The sequence below is a fragment of the Ostrinia furnacalis genome, unplaced genomic scaffold (genome assembly GCF_004193835.3).
Source record: "Ostrinia furnacalis isolate ACB-3 unplaced genomic scaffold, ASM419383v2 OfSCF1649, whole genome shotgun sequence".
Taxonomy (NCBI): domain Eukaryota; kingdom Metazoa; phylum Arthropoda; class Insecta; order Lepidoptera; family Crambidae; genus Ostrinia; species Ostrinia furnacalis.
Window position 1 is genome coordinate 490,477 of NW_021131888.1, and position 19,756 is coordinate 510,232.

General features: G+C 36.0%; 1 protein-coding gene across 3 annotated transcripts in view; it reads right to left on the minus strand.

The window, feature by feature from the left end:
* LOC114353283 (AT-rich interactive domain-containing protein 5B) overlaps positions 1 to 19,756 on the minus strand; it is a 103,406-nt gene that overhangs the window by 35,535 nt on the left and 48,115 nt on the right. For 2 of the 3 annotated variants that reach the window (XM_028305203.1, XM_028305201.1), the window contains exons 4-6: positions 2,667 to 2,773; positions 1,061 to 1,158; positions 450 to 622 (exon numbers count right to left, since the gene is read on the minus strand). In XM_028305203.1, coding sequence (XP_028161004.1) covers positions 450 to 622; positions 1,061 to 1,158; positions 2,667 to 2,773 — 378 coding nt within the window. Of the gene's footprint in view, positions 1 to 449; positions 623 to 1,060; positions 1,159 to 2,568; positions 2,774 to 19,756 lie in introns of all 3 variants that reach the window. The other variant, XM_028305202.1, reaches the window with a different exon arrangement.

Sequence of the window (19,756 nt, forward strand, 5' to 3'; positions counted from 1 at the left end):
GTTCCTATGATCACGAAGCGACCAATCCAACACCTTCACCGTTCGGCTATCGTCGCTTCCTACTACCTACACAGATATTATATTTGATTTGTCTACTGTGCTACCTACCTACCTATTGCTATGGATGTTACTGTTTATGCGAGGATGGGCTTGCGGAGCCACTAATATCAAAGGTGTGAGCAGTGTCAGGGTACAACTGCAACGCGATTGGACGACGTACGAAAATCAGCTTTTTAACAAATCCGTATCGCGGTATCGTTTAGACAGCTAGTTCAAACAAAGCTGAAACCTTTACGTAAAAGCTGACAGAAAACTACTTTATTTTAAACGCAATCAATGAAAATGAAACAATGAAACCTTGCTGATTGAAGATATGACCATTTTTCAAGGACGCAGTCAGAAGCTTGCACCAGCGTAGGTATAATCCAGTTCAAGTACTGATGACGTACCTTGCAGTACAGGATCCTGGTGTTATGCGTGGGCGCGGCGTACCCTCCCAACGCGGCGACCAGCGAGTCTCTCAGCCAGTCTCCTTGCACCCCCTCCAGTCGAGAGAGTAGGGCTCTGTACCGGCAGTACCGGGGGTAGGAGAACACTACCACGCCTGGGCTGTCTGGGTCCACTGTAATAGAATAAACACTTATGTTGAACAACCCAATGAATATTAAAAAAATGGGTCAAGGAACTTAAGGATTCATAGTCGAAAGCCATCTCATCGAAGATCGCAAGGGCTGCATAACGAAGAGCCACAAAGAAGGGTTAGGAAGAAAAGCCCCCTCTGTAAATGGTACGTTCCTATTAAACCAACTTAATGGAAACCGGCCTAAAAACGAATTACACATGAGCCACACACACGGAATGATAGAGCGATAGTGCGACCAATTTCAACTGACATTGCACTGTTATTGAATCATGTTCATTCACGAACACCTAATGGTTTTTAATCCACCATTTATTACACACCAATCACCATTCGATTTAACGCAAATTTAAAAAAATAAAACCAAACATGATCATATTCCCACCAAAAAGTCCAAAAAAAACTTGATTTATTTCTTACCGATGGAATTTTTCTCCTTCTCAACATCGCTGAAGTCCAGCTTAGTATGGTGTAGGGGGGCCGTGTGCCGTGGGTCCGCAGGGGGGGCACAGGCGCCCCTCCACACCGCTCGGAGCCCCCACCGCCAACAGGTCATAATACATCTAGAGTGACTTACCAATAGAATTTTTCTCCTTCTCAACATCGCTGAAGTCCAGCTTAGTGTGGTGTAAGGGGGCCGTGTGCCGTGGGTCCGCAGGGGGGGCACAGGCGCCCCTCCACATCACTCAGAGCCCCCTACCGTCATTCACAAGCTGAGTAGGTTATAAGTATACTTAATTGACTTACCAATAGAATTCTTTTCCTTCTCAACATCGCTAAAGTCCAGCTTGGTGTTGTGTAGGGGGGCCGTGTGTCGAGGGTCCGCAGGGGGGGCACAGGCGCCCCTCCACACCGCTAGGAGCCCCCAGCGCCGGTCTTCGATATTAACCCAACTCATCAGATTATAAAGTTACTTACCGATGGAATTTTTCTCCTTCTCAACATCGCTGAAGTCCAGTTTAGTGTGGTGTAGGGGGACCGTGTGACGGGGGTCCGCAGGGGGGGCACAGGCGCCCCTCCACACCACTCAGAACCCCTTACCGCCATTCACAAGCAGAGTAGGTTATATGTATCCTTAGATTGACTTACCAATAGAATTTTTCTCCTTCTCAACATCGCTGAAGTCCAGCTTAGTGTGGTGTAAGGGGGCAGTATGACGGGGGTCCGCAGGGGGGGCACAGGCGCCCCTCCACACCGCTCGAAGCCCCCTGCCGTAAGTTATCGATACAAACCCAACTCAGCAGGATAAAAGTGACTTACCGATGGAATTTTTCTCCTTCTCAACATCGCTTAAATCCAGCTTAGTGTGGTTTAAGGGGGCCGTGTGACGGGGGTCCCCAGGGGGGGCACAGGCACCCCTCCACACCGCTCGGAGCCCCCACCGCCAACAGGTCATAATACATCTAGAGTGACTCACCAATAGAATTTTTCTCCTTCTCAACATCGCTGAAGTCCAGCTTAGTGTGGTGTAAGGGGGCCGTGTGGCGGGGGTCCGCAGGGGGGGCACAGGCGCCCCTCCACACCGCTCGGAGCCCCCTGCCGTAAGTTATCGATACAAACCCAACTCAGCAGGATAAAAGTGACTTACCGATGGAATTTTTCTCCTTCTCAACATCGCTGAAGTCCAGTTTAGTGTGGTGTAAGGGGGCCGTGTGGCGGGGGTCCGCAGGGGGGGCACAGGCGCCCCTCCACACCACTCAGAATCCCCTACCGCCATTCATCGGTTAGCTGAGCAGGTATACATCTAGAGTGACTTACCAATAGAATTCTTTTCCTTCTCAACATCGCTGAAGTCCAGCTTAGTGTGGTGTAAGGGGGCCGTGTGACGTGGGTCCGCAGGGGGGGCACAGGCGCCCCTCCACATCACTCAGAGCCCCCTACCGCCATTCCCAAGCTAAGCAGGTCATAATACATCTAGAGTGACTTACCAATAGAATTTTTCTCCTTCTCAACATCGCTGAAGTCCAGCTTAGTGTGGTGTAAGGGGGCCGTGTGTCGTGGGTCCGCAGGGGGGGCACAGGCGCCCCTCCACACCGCTCGGAGCCCCCACCGCCAGTCTTCGCCGTTACACACCCAGCTGAGCAGGTCATCGGCTCGTAGGACCACTTTCTCGTTGATGGCTAGGACTTCGTCCTGGAAAGATAGAGAAGGAACGTTACAATAGGAGAGGAAGAAAGGGACATTTATTACAAAAAAAGTGAATTAAAAAAAAACCTATACAGTTCAGTCGACTAAAAGTTCGTGACACCCAAAGTGTCCAAAAAAACATTAAGCTGCATGTTTCAAACAAGGCTGTATCTTTCTTCAATAAAGATAATGTAAATAAATAAATAACATTTTTAAAAAATCGCAACACGTCAACATTGTGTTGTTTAACTACATTATGTGCAAGATAAGGAGTTTTAAGAGCGTTTGAAAATAAAAGAAAGAAAGGCAAGAATCTTTCTTTATTTTAATCTTATATATATAAAAGAAAGTCGTGTTAGTTACTCCACTTATAACTCAAGAACGGCTGAACCGATTTAGCTGAAAATTGTCAGGGAGGTAGTTTAGAGCCAGGAGAAGGACATAGGATACTTTTTATCCCGTTCGAAATAAAAAAAGTCTGCTTATTTATTGCCATTAAGGCGGAACAAAGTTCGCCGGGTCGGCTAGTTTCAAATACAACATAAAATTTTGATTTGATAAGATTAGATTTATCCTCTTACTTATTATTGTGAATGTGTAAGTTATTTTAACCACAATGTTCAACATTTCTATTAAATTAATTAAATTATAAATATTGGGGGTAAAGAAAAAACCTTTGAGAACCCAAGACCAAAACACAGATTAGAGAGTATAGTTCCAAAATACTGGACTGTCCTGTCGATGACATTGACAGTGGGGCGCCACCGTCAATACCGGATCGCTGGTTCAGATTTTTGCCATGTTGGAAACCATATAGTTGAACGATGGTAGCGCCCCCCTGTCATTGAGTTTGGCGGGACAGTTCAGCGTGGGTCATCTATATGACCAAAAACGTAACAAAACAAACAGCTACGTTGCTAGGCAACGGCCGAAGCTAGCTCGGCAGATGGCGTTGACTAAAACTTTAGTTCGTTATGAACATAACAGATGGCGCTAAAAGGTACTTTTAGCTTTTATAGTGAAGCACGTGACTAATCTACAAAAGAGAAAGTAAGTTTGTTTGTATTGTAACAAATAATCTTTGCAACTAATGAACCGATTTTTTATTTGTATAATAGGTACACTTATTAAATTAGTTCTAACATCAGTATCACAATAGTATAATTTTTAAAATATTATGTACTCCTCATGATTACAGTGTTAGGCACCATCTTAATTTAAGTTTAAAACAAACGTCAAAAATCTGTCAAACTCCATACAAAATATACCGGTTATTGTCAGTTATTGTGATAGTTACGGTTAAAGTAAGTTGGTGTCGTCTTGTATTGTCTACTAATACACTGTTTATCCAGGATCCTCGGCCAGTCGGCCTTCTGAAACCCGACCAGTGAAGGTCGCAATCCCGGAGGATAGCTAACTGTCTTCGAACCCGCAACGAATTTAATCAGAAGAATTAAGTTCGACAAGGGCTTGTTCTAAGTCCGCCTGGCAAGCTAACAGCATTGTTGTGTTCCGGCAGTTAGAGGTAAGATAGCCAGTTCCTCCGTGGTTGAGGATTCCGGGTGAAGCTCGCTTCCACCTTCGGCCTGATCGTCACTTACCATCAGGTGAGATACAGGCCAAGAGCTTCCTCGTTGTGGATAAAAAAAAAAGTACCTCTACGTACGCGTACTAAATACATATTATAGAACTCATGTTTATAGTGTAAATAGCTTTCCGCCCGCGGCTTCGCCCGCGTGGAATTTTGTCTGTCACAGAAAAACTTTATCGCGCGCGTCCCTGTTTCAAAAACCGGGATAAAAACTATCCTATGTTCTTTCCCGGGACTCAAACTATCTCTATGCCAAATTTCATCAAAATCGGTTGCGAGGTTTAAGCGGGAAAGCGTAACAGACAGGCAGACAGACAGACAGACAGAGTTACTTTCGCATTTATAATATTAGTTGGGATGTTTGTTCTCTGTCCGTCTGTTACGCTTTCAAGCAAACCACTTAGGGCTGATTTTTCAATTATCGGATAACTTTTCTTTTAACTGAAGAATAAGTTTGGCACATTGACAGTTTCAGTATGGGAAATAATGTCAAAATGACAATTTTATTCTTCAGATAAAAGTTATCCGACGATTGAAAAATCAGCCCTTAACCGATTTTGATAAAATAGAGATACCTAGTTAGAATCCCGGGAAAAGGGTTAGGTTGGTTTTCCCGGTTTTTGAAACAGTGACGCGCGAGTGAAAGATTTTCTGTGACAGACGAATTTTCACGTGGGTGAAGCCGCGGGCAAAAGCTAGTTTAATGCAAAATATCTATTATACTTATGTAATATTAGTAAAATTAGCATACTGATATTAAACGAATGGAAACACAAACTGAAACTATTACTATACCAGAAATGAGCGAAGCCAGGGCACTGGTATAGTATATTTTGTCTGGAACGACTTATTCCTAAAATCCACGCGGGCAGAAGCGAAATTATTGAACAGGGGGCGGTGGGGGCACAGGGGGGGATTAAGGGACTATTTTTATTAAACTGTATTTTCAATTTTAATCAAATTACTAAAAATTAATTTTAATGCAGATTTAGCTGTCTATGTTATGTTTTAATAGTTGAATATTTTTTGATAAAATTTGACCGATTTTAGTTACTTTTCTCAAGGTTTTTTATTAAAAGAGAAGTCAAATTTCAGATGGGTTGGGATAGACGGCTAATTAAAATTAAAGTTAAATAAATGTATCAAACTTTATTTACAATAAACAGATTTATCCAAGGCAAACTTAACTCTAAACTTGTAATGTATCTGTAAATGACCGGACTGAATTGTACCAATTATTCTGTTGTATTTTTTTCAATATTTCTAGAAGTCCGAAAAAAGTTTAATATACAAAGTAAATTATTAAGCACTCCATTTTTCTATTATCCAAGTAAACATAATACAGAACAACGTCTTCTAAGTTAGCTACAGGATAAATGAACCTAAAAAAATCCGCCCTCAATCCGGCCCTGCATCATTCTAAAAGGTGGTGGGGGTAGAACTAAAATTGCTTTCAAATAAGTAACCAACCCCTGGGGATTATTCTGTGCTTGCGGCGCGATCTCAAAACCATATCGTTTTTAAATTGAATTACAAGTCATAATAAACACATAGTAATGTTGAGTAATTAATATGATAATACAATATGTCTTTAATTACTACACTTTTAAAATTGCAAATTCAACTTTAAAAGTTGAAAATGTTATTTCCTATAATATTTTCTTACTACATTAAGCTGTTTTGCACAAATACTCGTTTAAAAAAATCATGAACTGGGCGTTGTTTTACAAAACCACATTCTGTATAAGAAATGTTAAAAACATACGGGTCGAATTGAGAACCTTTTTTCTCTTAGTTCGAATTGAAAAGTTTTTGTACTTTCTTAGTTTAGTTAGTCTTTCTAAATTTTTGTTTGAGTTTTATTAATACTTCGTTAAAATAAATTTTTGCTTTTTAGTTTTTGGAGACGGTTGTAATACTTTGTCAGAAATATTATTTTCTTTTTAGTTTTAAGTTGCTTTTTTTTTTCTTAAAAAAAAGCTTTCCCGTCAGAATAAGGCTGCCAATTTATGGGAGCCATTCAGCTCAGATGTTTTAAACTAATTTGCCCTTTCGTAATACATAAACGATTCCTAAATTACAAGAAATACATGTGGTTTGGAGATCGCAGTTTAAAAGATTGATGTTTTTCAGAGAGCGCTAGCGTGGAGATTATGGCAAAACCCTCCACTATAGTGGAGGAGGCTCATAGTCCAGCAGTGGACTGTAAAGGGCTGTTGATGATGACATGTGGTTTCGTCTGTAATTGATTAAGTACATAATTGTTAAAATGCTGTAGGTATTTATTCTTATATCTGATTGACTATTGATTGACTGACTCATTCATCACGAAATCTCAGAAACTACAAGTGCTAGGAGTCTCAAATTTTGCATGGGGGTTCCTTTTAGAACGTAGGTGCTCACTAAGAACGGATCTTACGAAACTCCACCCCTAAGGGGGTAAAACGAGATCTACGCGTACGAAATTGAACGGATCAGGACACTGCGAATGGGATCCTGCAAAAAACAGGATGACTGCGTGGAAACAAGCCATAAGGAAAACACCCTCTTCTTTATAATAATACTAGCTGACCCGGCGAACTTTGTTCCGCCTTAATGGGAATAAATAAGCAGACTTTTTTTAATTTCGAACGGGATAAAAAGTATCCTATGTCCTTCTCCTGGCTCTAAACTACCTCCCGGACAATTTTCAGCTAAATCGGTTCAGCCGTTCTTGAGTTATAAGCGAAGTAACTAACACGACTTTCTTTTATATATATAGATATAGATAAATTGGTAGATCTTACTAAGTTTGGATGGTCTGAATGTTTGTTACTCTTTCACGCAAAAACTACTATACGGATTTAGATGAAACTTTACAGTATTATTCTTTATAACCCAGAATAACATATAGGCTATAATTTATGACGGTCAGTGACAAACTAAATTTCACGCGGGTGAAGCCGCGGGCAAAAGCTAGTAATAATATAAATTGGTAGATTTCTAATAAACTTGAATAATCAAATCAACTCAAACGAAACCGCGATATATTACTATAGTGACTATACCATTAACTATAACTTAAGCACCTTAAAACTATAGTTTTCGTGAAAAAACATACCTCGTACAAGGATAGATGTATTAACAATTAAATTTAACACACGGTCGGTGTGTGTGTGAAGGTAAACGAGTAAAGGGTGTTCTAAAAAACGTGTTTTTAGGCCAAAGCGCTTTTTAAAAGCCTATTTGCAACAATTAGTTTTATGAGTTTAAGTAGACGACAAATTAATTAAGTTAAATATAGAGCTAGATGCTAGACTAGCTGTTTCTGAATTGAAATAGTTAATATGCGAGAGGTCGCAGGTTTGATCCAAAAAAAATACAAATATTTTAAAATACGTAGTAATAAAATTATTAACATGGAGACTAGATGTAAAATACACAAGTTATTATAAAATTGGTGGAATCTACATCATTATTAGTGGTTAAGTGGTTATGTTTGACAATTTCAGGAATATTGCTGGGATTTTAAAAAAAAAATTAGGTATATTATTAGTAATTTGTATTGCACAAATTATAGTCCCGTTGACCCCTCGTACTAAGCTAAATATGCTCTTGTTACGAGTGGGCTCACCACAATAGTCGTATTTGAATATTCTCTGTACACTAATATTATTAAGAGGAGAGATTTGACTGTTATTTTGTATTGAATAAGCTCCGAAACTGCTGAACCGTTAGAATCCTGAACATAGACGGTACGAAGTTCGCCGGTCAGCTATTATTGCATTTTGAACATGTAAGGGCCTCAGTACCTACTGAATAACTTTGACTGTACAACCTAGCCTTAGAAACTAACTTTAAAGGCCAATATGTAACCCACTTAATTTTAAGCTGCATGTGTCAAACAAGGCTGTATAGATTTATGTGTAAGGCTGTATGTTTCTTTAATAAAGATAAATAAATAAATAAAAGCTTCGACTATGAGTGATGTTTACAGCCGAACCCGCGTGCGATCGCTAGTACACCGCAAGATTTTGGCAACACCCTATGCACTGACATGTGACACGCACACACACGCGGAATTGATAGCGAGTCGGATCTATGCGGTGCAACGCCCTGGTTGGGATCGGGACACACCGGGCGGGTTTGTTTTGTGAATATTTTTGTTTCATAAAACTCATTTATTTCTGTAAATAGGCTTAAAAAAAGCACTCTTTTTAATAAACAACTTGAAAAAATCGAACTGCCTAAGCCGGAGCAGTCGACCGGCAAACGGAAGGTTGTGGATTCAATTCCCGCCTTTGGCAGTCCGATTTTTTCAAGTTGTTTATTTAAAATTAAGTTTGAAAAACGATTCTAATCGCTAAGCTATTTTTTAATATTTAATATTTTCATTAATACTTCCAAACGTATTTTGATTCATAAAAAATGCTGCTCAATTAATTATTATCGTTTTCCGTCAAAGATAATTTTAATAATGATATGATAAAAGAGATAAAATTACATTGTTATAAAGCTTTCCGAAATAATTTAAATAAGTGCATTTTAGGAATAAATAACGCCGTGTAATTTTATTTTTACTTTCTAGGGCTAGTAGCGCAACAAGCTTTGCTTATTTTAGGACATGTTCACATATTTTTATTCACTAAGGTTTGCCTAAAAATAATTAGTGTCCGACCGAATGTTCGGTTTCGGTTTCGTTTTCGGTTGAGTTTCGGTAAAAACACGAGTTTCGGTTTAGTTTCGTTTTCGGCGGCAAACTTGCCGAAACTACGACCGAAACCGAATGTGCATTCGGGAGTTTCCGCGCTGTTATCGGTCATGTTCGGCGCGTTGAATGAGTGAATGAATCCGATCAGAGCCAATTTTATTTATTTAAACTTTAATGCCAAAATAAATTTGTACTTAAGGCGAACTTTTTTTTTTTTTTTTTTTATGCTAGCCAAGGCAGGTATTTGACCGCAATCGCACCTGGTGTTAACTTAATGCACTAAAGCATTCTCGACCAGTTTACCTTTGGGTTGAGCAGAAAAGAAATTTGTTTGGCGGTACTTCTAGTGCAAAGACAGAAAAAAAAACAAATATGCTACATAAATACATAAATAATATATAAAATATACAATAAATAAATACATACATAGAATAGATGATTGAGTTAAACTGAAATTACAATTCATGAAGATGAAATCATTTGAAGGAAGTGGTTATGGACAGATTTTTTAAAAGAAAACTTACTAGACCCTTGCCTGGTTTCTTCAGGCAGAGAGTTCCAGAGCCTTATGGCCTGGAGACGGAAGGAGTCGGAGAGAAAACCAGTTCGGTAAAGAGGGGTAGAAAGAACGGACTTGTTGGAGGAGCGGAGCAGACGTGAGTGCGTAGAACTGAGAAGGTTAAACTGAGACTTAAGATATGAAGGAGAGTTGGGATCATTTAGAATTGAAAAAAGGGTAGAGAGAATTCTGACTTTGCTCAAAATATGAGCCTTGTAAGGAAGTTTCGGTTTCGGTTTCGGCCGAAATAGACACCGTTGCCGAAATTCGTTTTCGGTTTCGGTTTCGGTCGTAAAACTAGTTTCGGTCGGACACTAAAAATAATCTTACTTTTAGCCTCATTAGGGCCAGCTAGACTAATAAATAAGATAATTATTGTCATTTACAAATATGAACTTGTCCAACAAATATGTAAGCAAAGCTTGTTGCGCTACTAGCCCTAGAAAGTAAAAATAAAATTACATGGCGTTATTTATTGTCAAAATGTACCAGCTAATGTATATTTAAATTTTCTTCGGAAAGCTTTGTAACACTGTCATTTTCTGACCAATCAAACGCTCTTCTAATAATCGTAAAGGAGAAAAAATGCCATTGTAATCAATTTTAATTTGGACAAAATAATTTTATGCACTAGGACTAGGTCAAAATAATAATCCATTTTTAGTCTTTGTCCAGATAAACCTCGCGCCCGGTGTGCCGCGGCCGGGCCGGCATAAATTCCCAATAACACGAAATGGCGGCGCGGGGCGGGGGGAGGCGCAGGCACGGACTAAGGGCACGGATTATTATTATTATTACTTCCTTAATTTTATTGCTTTGAATTATCTCGATTATTTTGATAAAAGAACTTCGATACGCATATTAGCAGGACATATTTTTTTCCAAGTTTAGTTTAAAATAATTGTTATTTTGTTGTTAATTTCACTGTACATGAATACAGTTTTATTTTACTTCATTTTAAAGTCTTGTTTTATTACGAAACTTGCTTGAGCCCGCGAATTCATCCACGTTTCTATAAAAAGGAGCATCATAACCTGTGTGCAAGTCAAATTTTTAGTCCTTGAAATAAATATTTTGTTAAAATCGGATAGCCATGGAAGGAAGACCCGTCATTAGGGGATTGTTTGTAATAGATACATTTGTAACTTGTGACAATTAATAACTTTAATAAATCTAACAAAATAAGAGAGGGACATGTAAATTGAAATATTACATCAAAAATATTACTAGCTACGAATAAGTTCATAATATGTATAAGAAACATAGGACTAATTTTTTTGCCAAGAAACCTTATGCTAAATACATTATTATTACATTACATTTGCAATGTATTACACAAATACACTGAATACGCTAGATGCATTAAGTACCAATAAACATTCACCAATAAATAAATAACATCTCTTATTAATTTATTATTATTACTTCACAATAAACAAAACCAGTAGCGGCTTCGCCAAACCATTAAAATTTGCTTCCAAATGCGGCCCTGCCCCAAAACAGAGAAAGATGAGAGTCGGTCTCGTACGCCGACCGAGACCGCTTGATCCTTGCTGTTATATAATCGAGTTGTAACAAAGAATATTAATTTTTATGTTAATGTTATTTTAAATATTTTTTTCAGGATCAAAGTTACATTAAAAAAGGTGAGGCAAAATAAAGTTAAAAGAAAGAAACGTTTATTTGCTACGAAAATGTAACTACTATTTCAATAATAATTATTAAAATAAGGTAAGGTAATAGTAATACAACTGATAAGCAACTTTTAATTTCAAAATGAATTTAAGTGTGTAGGGATTTAAATATAAATATTATCTAAATAATGAAAATGTATAAGTCTTGTACCTTTTATTTAATCATTTAGATAAAATTGTGATCAATTTTTTTTTAAATAATTATACCAGGACCATAACTAAAACAAGACAGAACATTTTTATTGAATGTGTATTAATTTTTGACTATTTACTTCACACCTAACACCAATCACGATAAATCCAGCTAAGAATTTTCTAGACCAAGCATAAAATAGATAAGGCATGCATGTTCGTAATTTTAATATTAAATGAACAGCTAAGCCTAAGAGATTAGAGAAACTTTCTTCAGTGAAATTCATTTTAATCCGAGTCTAATTCTTGTATCTTTAATCTTAAATGCTTTTATTTAATATGACTTCGCCTTAATTTGGTGGATAGAAACTTTTTATTCACAAAATAAACGGGACTATTTCCACCTCTCGTTCCCACCGCTGCAACTCCTGTGTAGCTAGGATAACTTTTTTTTACAACAAAGTTAAAACAACAACGCACCTATTGTAATTTGAAATAATAGCACAATTTTGGCAGGACTTTCGTTAAAATACCATCCAAAACAAGGCAAAGGTTTACAATAAAAAAAGAATACGCCCAAAAAGTACAGTAGACAGCACATCACACTACTACACACTATTATTGCAAAATAACCCTTAATGAACATAATTATAATAAGATGCCACCATATTTATCTTGATATCCCGTTTTCCGTACATAACTTTAGACCCAATTAAATAAAAATAATTAAAAATGCAAACCACTTCGAAATCAATCAACACTAATGATTTTCACAAAAAGAGTAATTACAAAAAAAATCATCGCTTCTTTTGAACAAAACTTTTGAATAAAAACCATAAGCTTGCCCTTAAGTATCGTTGAAATCAATGCACCAGTCCAATTAGGAGTCGCTCATTACGTTCGCATTTTATTCAATAATTTGTGTCGATTAACATTAAAATTGCTGCAGATTTATGCACGGAGGAAGGAAAGCTGTAGGTACACTTTAATTAGGTGTTTTAGATAACATAATATTCTTGGAAAATCGAGTAAAACTTCATTTCTCGACTGTCGTGGGCAAGGGAGGTTTATTTCAACACCTTTGGAGAGACAATCTCATAAAAAAACTCAACTTATTTTATTTTTGCTAGTAGCTAGGCTTTAAAAATAACTTTTACACGTCCCAGTATTAACCCTACCACTGCTTCTGGACAATAATAGGCCAGTGCTGAGAAGAATCAGTCTGATAACACAAAAATGTTGTGAGGAGTCACTCTAAATTTTAAGATAGAGCTCTCTCATTCTTTTTAATCCTCCCATGTATGATATAAAATACTAACCCCCTTACTAATAAAAAATACACACTCGCTGAACAGTGTTTTAAAGTAACGTTTAGAATGAAAATGACATTTTAAAACAGTGTTCAACAAGCGTGTAACTTTTTATTAGTAAGGGGGTAATTTATTAACTACCAAAAATACGATGTTCAAAATTTTTCCTTCAAAAAAGTATCAAAGCAAATATGTAATTGAAATACCTAATAAACAAACGATAATTTTCAATGTCAAAAAACATCCTAAACATTGGTTATTTGCATAAAAAATAATGAGTTCAAAAGTTAACATGAAACATATTAGAACCTAAAGTTCTGTGATAATTTGCAAATTGCGTTCCGTAGTTGTATCTATGATGAATAATAATAAAGTTTATAATAATAATAATAACCTTAAGTCAAAGTCATAATTTAAAACAACGACAAATTACCGCAAAAATACTTTCCCAACCCAACAACTTAATGACTTTTTAACATCACAATTTAATGTCATTTTTATTGCAATGCGACGATTTAAACATGTCCATTAAATTTTATCATCAATTTGCTTTGTAAATACAATAATGGTACGTGCGTAAGAAGTTAATAGTAAATACAGACACCGACACACGAAAAAAGTGATTATTTATGGGCTCTTTCAATAGAAACATCCCGTTTTTTGCAGGAACTGCTTTTGCAGGATACTGTTTAGTAGTATACGTGTTTTTAAGGGTTCCGTTTTTTCCTCTTAAGGTATGGGACTCTAAAAAATACTTGTTCAAAGTGTGATACACAAAATAACAATGGAAAAATAATAAGAGTCAAAGGCTGTAACAATACCTAGTACATTTATCTAATATTTGCATATTTGAAGTTGTTGTAGTAATTAAATAAATACCTACTTTTATTGTTTAAGTTTCTAAGATCATAATATTAAAATTTTATAACTAAAAAGAAGAAATAGTCAAAATTCCAACTAATATTATAAATGCGAAAGTAACTCTGTCTGTCTGTCTGTCTGTCTGTTACGCTTTCCCGCTTAAACCTCGCAACCGATTTTGATGAAATTTGGCATAGAGATAGTTTGAGTCCCGGGAAAGAACATAGGATAGTTTTTATCCCGGTTTTTGAAACAGGGACGCGCGCGATAAAGTTTTTCTGTGACAGACAAAATTCCACGCGGGCGAAGCCGCGGGCGGAAAGCTAGTTACATATAAAAATAATAGATATATCCATCCAAACTAATATTTTACGTGCGAAAGTTACTCTACATGTATTATACCTTTTCACGATTAAATCACTAAACCGATTTTGATGAAATTTGGCACAGTTAGTTTAAGACCAAGAAAAAAAACGGGACAGTTTTTTCCGGGTTTTTAAAAGGGGAGGGAAGTCTTCCTGTAACAAATTTACGCAGGCGTAGCCGTGGGCGAAACCTAGTGTTTTATTAGTCTCATAAATTAAATAATTATGTTCTAACAATAAGTAGGTACCTATTACCTTGAACTCAATTCAAAAACCATTAAATTGCAATTGAATATCAGTATAAACAAATTAAACATAAAGTATCAAGACCCCTCCAACCATTTGCACGACTATTCACAAAGTTTTCAAACTGGCAACACTCAAAACAGCGTAAGTGCCAAATCTGGTACGCCATTCTGGAACATAATGAACTTTAACTCGACGTCTTAGAGTTCGTTTTGGCAGTGTTGTTTGTTTAACTTATTAATGCCGTAGCTTATATACAATTTGGAGATTAGGAAGATATTTTTTTTCGGTTTTTGGAAGCCATGTTTTTATTTGACTATTTATATTGCAGTCCTGGGTTTAGGTGAGCTGTGACGTAGAATTGTTAGACTAAGTGCGGTTTATAAATAGGTACTTTATCTAGGTTACTTGAGTATTAGAATCGATACACATACTACACTAGCTTTTGCCCGCGGCTTCACCCGCGTGAAATTTAGTTTGTCACAGATCGTCATAAATTATACTAGGTTATTCTGGGTTATAAGGAAAATACTGTAGAGTTTCATCAAAATCCGTTTAGTAGTTTTTGCGTGAAAGAGTAACAAACATCGAACCAGACATCCAAACTTTCGCATTTATAATATTAGTAGGATAACTATGTAATTTATTTTAATTTGACCCATTTATTGGAATTGATTTATAGAGGTTGCTATAAGCGATCGACGTGAGGTTTTAGTTATTTTATATTACAAGTATTCTAAGGGTTGTACCCTTTAGAAAACTTAGCTTAAAACTTAAAAAAAACTAAAAGATAGGAAATATTATTATGTAGGTAACTTCATTGTCCTTCATACGAGTATAATAATATTATGCTGTAGTAATGTGTGTTATCTTTTTTTTAAACTGTATAAGTAAAATAAGATAAGAAATAAAAAAAAATCTTATCAATCACTTCTCTTCTCTTCGTTTTAACCTCTTTTATTATTTACTAGCTGACCCGGCGAACTTCGTACCGCCTTAGCGTAGAGATTTTCTTTATATTTTTTTCCGTAAAAACCTTGTACAGAGTATTAGAAAACTACAAAAAAAACATCAGCCAAATCGGTCAAGCCGTTTTCATGTTATGTCGTGACAACGGAAAACGGGTTTCATTTTTATATATATAGATTCATATTATTATACATTTCTATGTACTCTTTTAGACTTCTAAAAACCCATAGCTATCACTTAATATACACACAGTTAATATGTTTGTCCCACTTCTACCCCGGTAAAGTCGTGATTCCCCAGGGTGCTTCAGGTATCTTATGGAACAGATTGCAAGTGTATATTCCGATATTCCGGTCGTGCCGAATAGTGGCTTGTTTAGATTCTAAAGCTGAGTTTAAAACAAAGAACTAGGGAAAACAAGGTTTTCAATTAAAGAGTTTGAAAAAAAAAATACTTTTTTGATGGGTAATTAAAGGGTTAATCTTGGAAAGTTTTAAAAAAAATGTGTTATTGTGCACTATATTGCTATTTGAGGACTTAGTTTCGAAAATAAATTACTTTTAATGAAATTAAACTATTTTAATAAATAAATAAATAAAATCTTTATTGAATAACTTATTTGACAGTTTAAACTCTAGGCTAATCTTATGCTACAAAAGGTAAAATTATACGTGTGCCTGAACTAGGAATTTTTTTCCTGTATCTCAGTAATTGAATATAAACAAAAAGAAGGAGTTTTTAAAGTTCAGTCCAATTCAGAATTGATTTTGCAAAAAAAAATTCACTGTCTTTTATTAATTTTTGTCAATTTTACTTACTTTTAAAAGCGAAAAATTATTTAAAATATCAATCAATCAATCATGAGAAGGCACATTGCAGTACTTTTCTGATTTACAGTGATTTATATTTTTTGGTCAAAATCCGCCGGCTTTGGTGGAAATCTTTGGGGGACGCCTATGTTCAGCAGTGGACGTCCTATGGCTGAAATCATGATGATATTTTTTTGTTAAAAAGTACCAATTGTTAGGTACTAAATAAAGACTCCAAAGCTTTTAGGATTAATTTACCTGGATATGCTGTCTGTACCTTAATTATTTAATTATTATTAAAGTATTGTTATTTTTTGCTGCTTTGTTTTTTCAACATCACGTAATCTGCTTATCTAAGGATCTTTGTACCGGTTTAGTTTTTTATTGCAGAGAATAAAATGAACTTTTTGATGTTTAAATACTAGCTCCTGCCTTCGGCTTTGCCAGCAAAGAAAATAATACTGAACGTTTCAATGTTCAGTCCCGTTTGCAGTGTCCCGCATAATTCGATCAATTTAAAGGAATTCGGTTATGTCATTAAACTGGACCAGTAAAAACAGGATACAGATTATTTCTTTCCCCTAGCAGGCTCCAGCGTACATTTTTTTGCAAACACCCGTACCGTAAGAAACTAACTATATCTGTCAACTCATTTTATTTTTTCAAGTAGACTTTTAAAAAGCGCTTTTACACGTCCCAGTATTAACCCTACCACCGCTTCGGAACAATAAATGAGTCTTCCAGTGACTTGGCTCACTTTTAGCTTGGTCCACGGGTCCAATTTTATTAATAACTAGCTTTTGCCCGCGGCTTCACCCGCATGAAATTTAGTTTGTCCCAGATTGTCATAAATTATAGCCTATAATGTTATTCTGGGTTATAAACAATAATACTGTAAAGTTTCATCAAAATCTGTTCAGTAGTTTTTGCGTGAAAGAGTGACAAACATAAAATACCATACAAACTTTCGCATTTATAATATTAGTAGGAAGTAGGATTCAATCTAGCTACTTGGCCCGTGGACCAAGCCTAAAGTGGGTCAAGTCACTGGAAGACTCGGCCAATTAATGGTAACTCCGGTTAAATTATCTACGTTAACTACGGATGCACACATATCGAGATTCCAGTTAGTATCTGTCATGGGCATACGTCATTTAAGCACGGTATATCGATCTATATTCTAACAATAGACTCGTTGTTTGGCGTAGAGTGTGAGAGGAGCGGGGAGCGGGTTAAATAATATTTTAACATTTTACACTCGGCCATCTATAGCAAATTTTATCGAAATCGGTTCAGCAGTTAAGCGTAAGACACGCCAATCGGCTCAGAAATCCCGGCGTAATCGGTGTACATACATAGAAAGAAAAAAATACCAACCGAATTGAGAACCTCCTCCTTTTGTTGAAATCGGTTAATGAACTAGCACATTTTTGACACTGCGTTCAAATCAAATCGGTTCAGCAGTTTAAGAGTGGAAAATTAACAGACAGTCCTACTTTAGCATTTATTACTAAAAAGCTTTTTTTAAGCCCGTATTGGACTGTCACAGAAAATTGATCGCGCGCGAACCCCTTTAAAAAATCAGGATAAAAACTATCCTATAGTTTTTTTCTAGACATTGGACCGGCTGCTATACCTTCATATTTCGTTCGTAAAGTATCATATTCTTTAAATGGCTACTAGGGCACTCTATATTTTGGTGAAAACCGCATGAAAATCCGATCAATAGTGGTTGATTTTATTCCAAACAGAAAAATAGACTCGGTGGAGGACTAAATTATGTAGTTATGTGTCAATTCAAGTATGAATCATCATCATCATCATTATTTCAGCCATAGGACGTCCACAGCTGAACATAGGCCTCCCCCAATGCTTTCCATGTTGATCGATTGGTATCAAGTATGAATAGATGTTGTTATTAGATGATTTTTACCAAACAATAGGAAAAACTACCCACGTTTTCACCTACTGTGGAAAAGTGAGTCATGTTTTCCAGATGTCGACATGTATGATCCAATTTACTAATGACGTGTTAATGTGTTAATTATATCTTTCTTTTCACCGCTCAATCTCCAGACAATATTAATTGGCATACATTTTCGCATTCACAAACATTACTATGAGGTCTCCCAGTGCGCGTGGACGCACAGGGTGACACATGAACCAATTACAGAGCTCGAGTCATCGCTGTGCGTTCGATTTGCTGCTTCACATAAGCAAGCATCGTTTGTGAATACGAATGTATTGGAAAAAAAGGGACTAGGGTGATTGCTATAGTAATTAGCCTATACATAGTTATTGGCATATTGGATTGTTAATAAGTAAGAGACAAAAATATTTACTACATTGGACTGCATATTGCTCAGAAAAAATATTCGTCTCTTTTCTTCTCTTAATAACATCCATTAGGCTTGTTTCTTTTCATTTTAGGCAAGTTGGCCAATAACTACGTATTGGCTAATTACTATAGCGATCACCCTATGTCTCACACTATGATCACATTATAGAATACAATATTATTCTAAAAAGATCTTTACAATGTATCAATATGACGCAACAAATATACATTAACTATGGATTGATTATAACTGTAGGTACTAAATGATTCATATGAAATCGAGGTAAAATAATACAATATTCCGTACACATAATTTACCATACAAATTATTAAACTCGAATAAATATTTAATTATTAAAAACTCAAATGAAGTTGCAATTAACCTTTTAAAACGTGTATTGTTACCGAAACTTTGCATCAAGTATCAACGCGTGTTGGTCGCCGTACAAAACGGACAATGTTAATAAATAACTATGTTTGGGCTCTTTAAATAAACTAAATCGATAACTTGCTTCTAGGTTTTTGCTACGTTACTGTTAGGACACACACACACTTGAATAATCGGGTAATATTATTATGTGATAGTGTTAATGACTCGTGACGTCACTGCGGGTTTGTAAGCTTCGGCTTTATCTTTCTTTCTCGCTCATTCGGATATCCGAGGGTGAGTGAAAGAGGTAGAACAGTTATTGACATGTCATTGTGTCAAAGTTCATAAGCGCCATAAATCCTGCTAGCCAAAGAAGATTTATAGTATGTAACTAATAAGTAATAAAATTATATTTATGTTACATTTAATAATAATTTAATAAATAATTTTATTATCATAATATAAAACTTCCTTACAGTGTATTTTTTTACTAAATTGCGATTAGGCGAACTAATATTAATTCATACTTAGCCAATATGATTTCTCTAAGTTACACAGTAGTCTTTAATCATTTAAAATCATTCTTTTATTATATTGTTCTGTGTGCTAGGCTAGTAAATTAAATTTTGATTTGATTTGATTTCCTTGTAAAAGTTGACTATTTGAAAGTATAAATTCTCCTGTCAAATAAATCAATTATTGATTTGGAATTAAAGAATAAGCATTCACTGTAATTTGAATCAATCAATTTCAATTTTAAAATAACATAACAATACGACAATACTTTTCTTTGGTTCACCGTTTTGACTCAACTTACTTAATTAAATGAAATATTCTTGGACATTAATTTCTTGATATTTTTTTTCAACTCTGTAAGCACTTTTTTGGATTATGAATAAATTATGACTATTTTAAATTAATCTAACGCTAATGTTAACCACAAAAACTAATATTTAACACGTTTCATTAATTAGAAAACGATTAAACGATCAAAACACTAAAGTATTATTTGCGTCGAGTATCAAGAGGCGCGGTCGCGCTACACTCTCGGGATC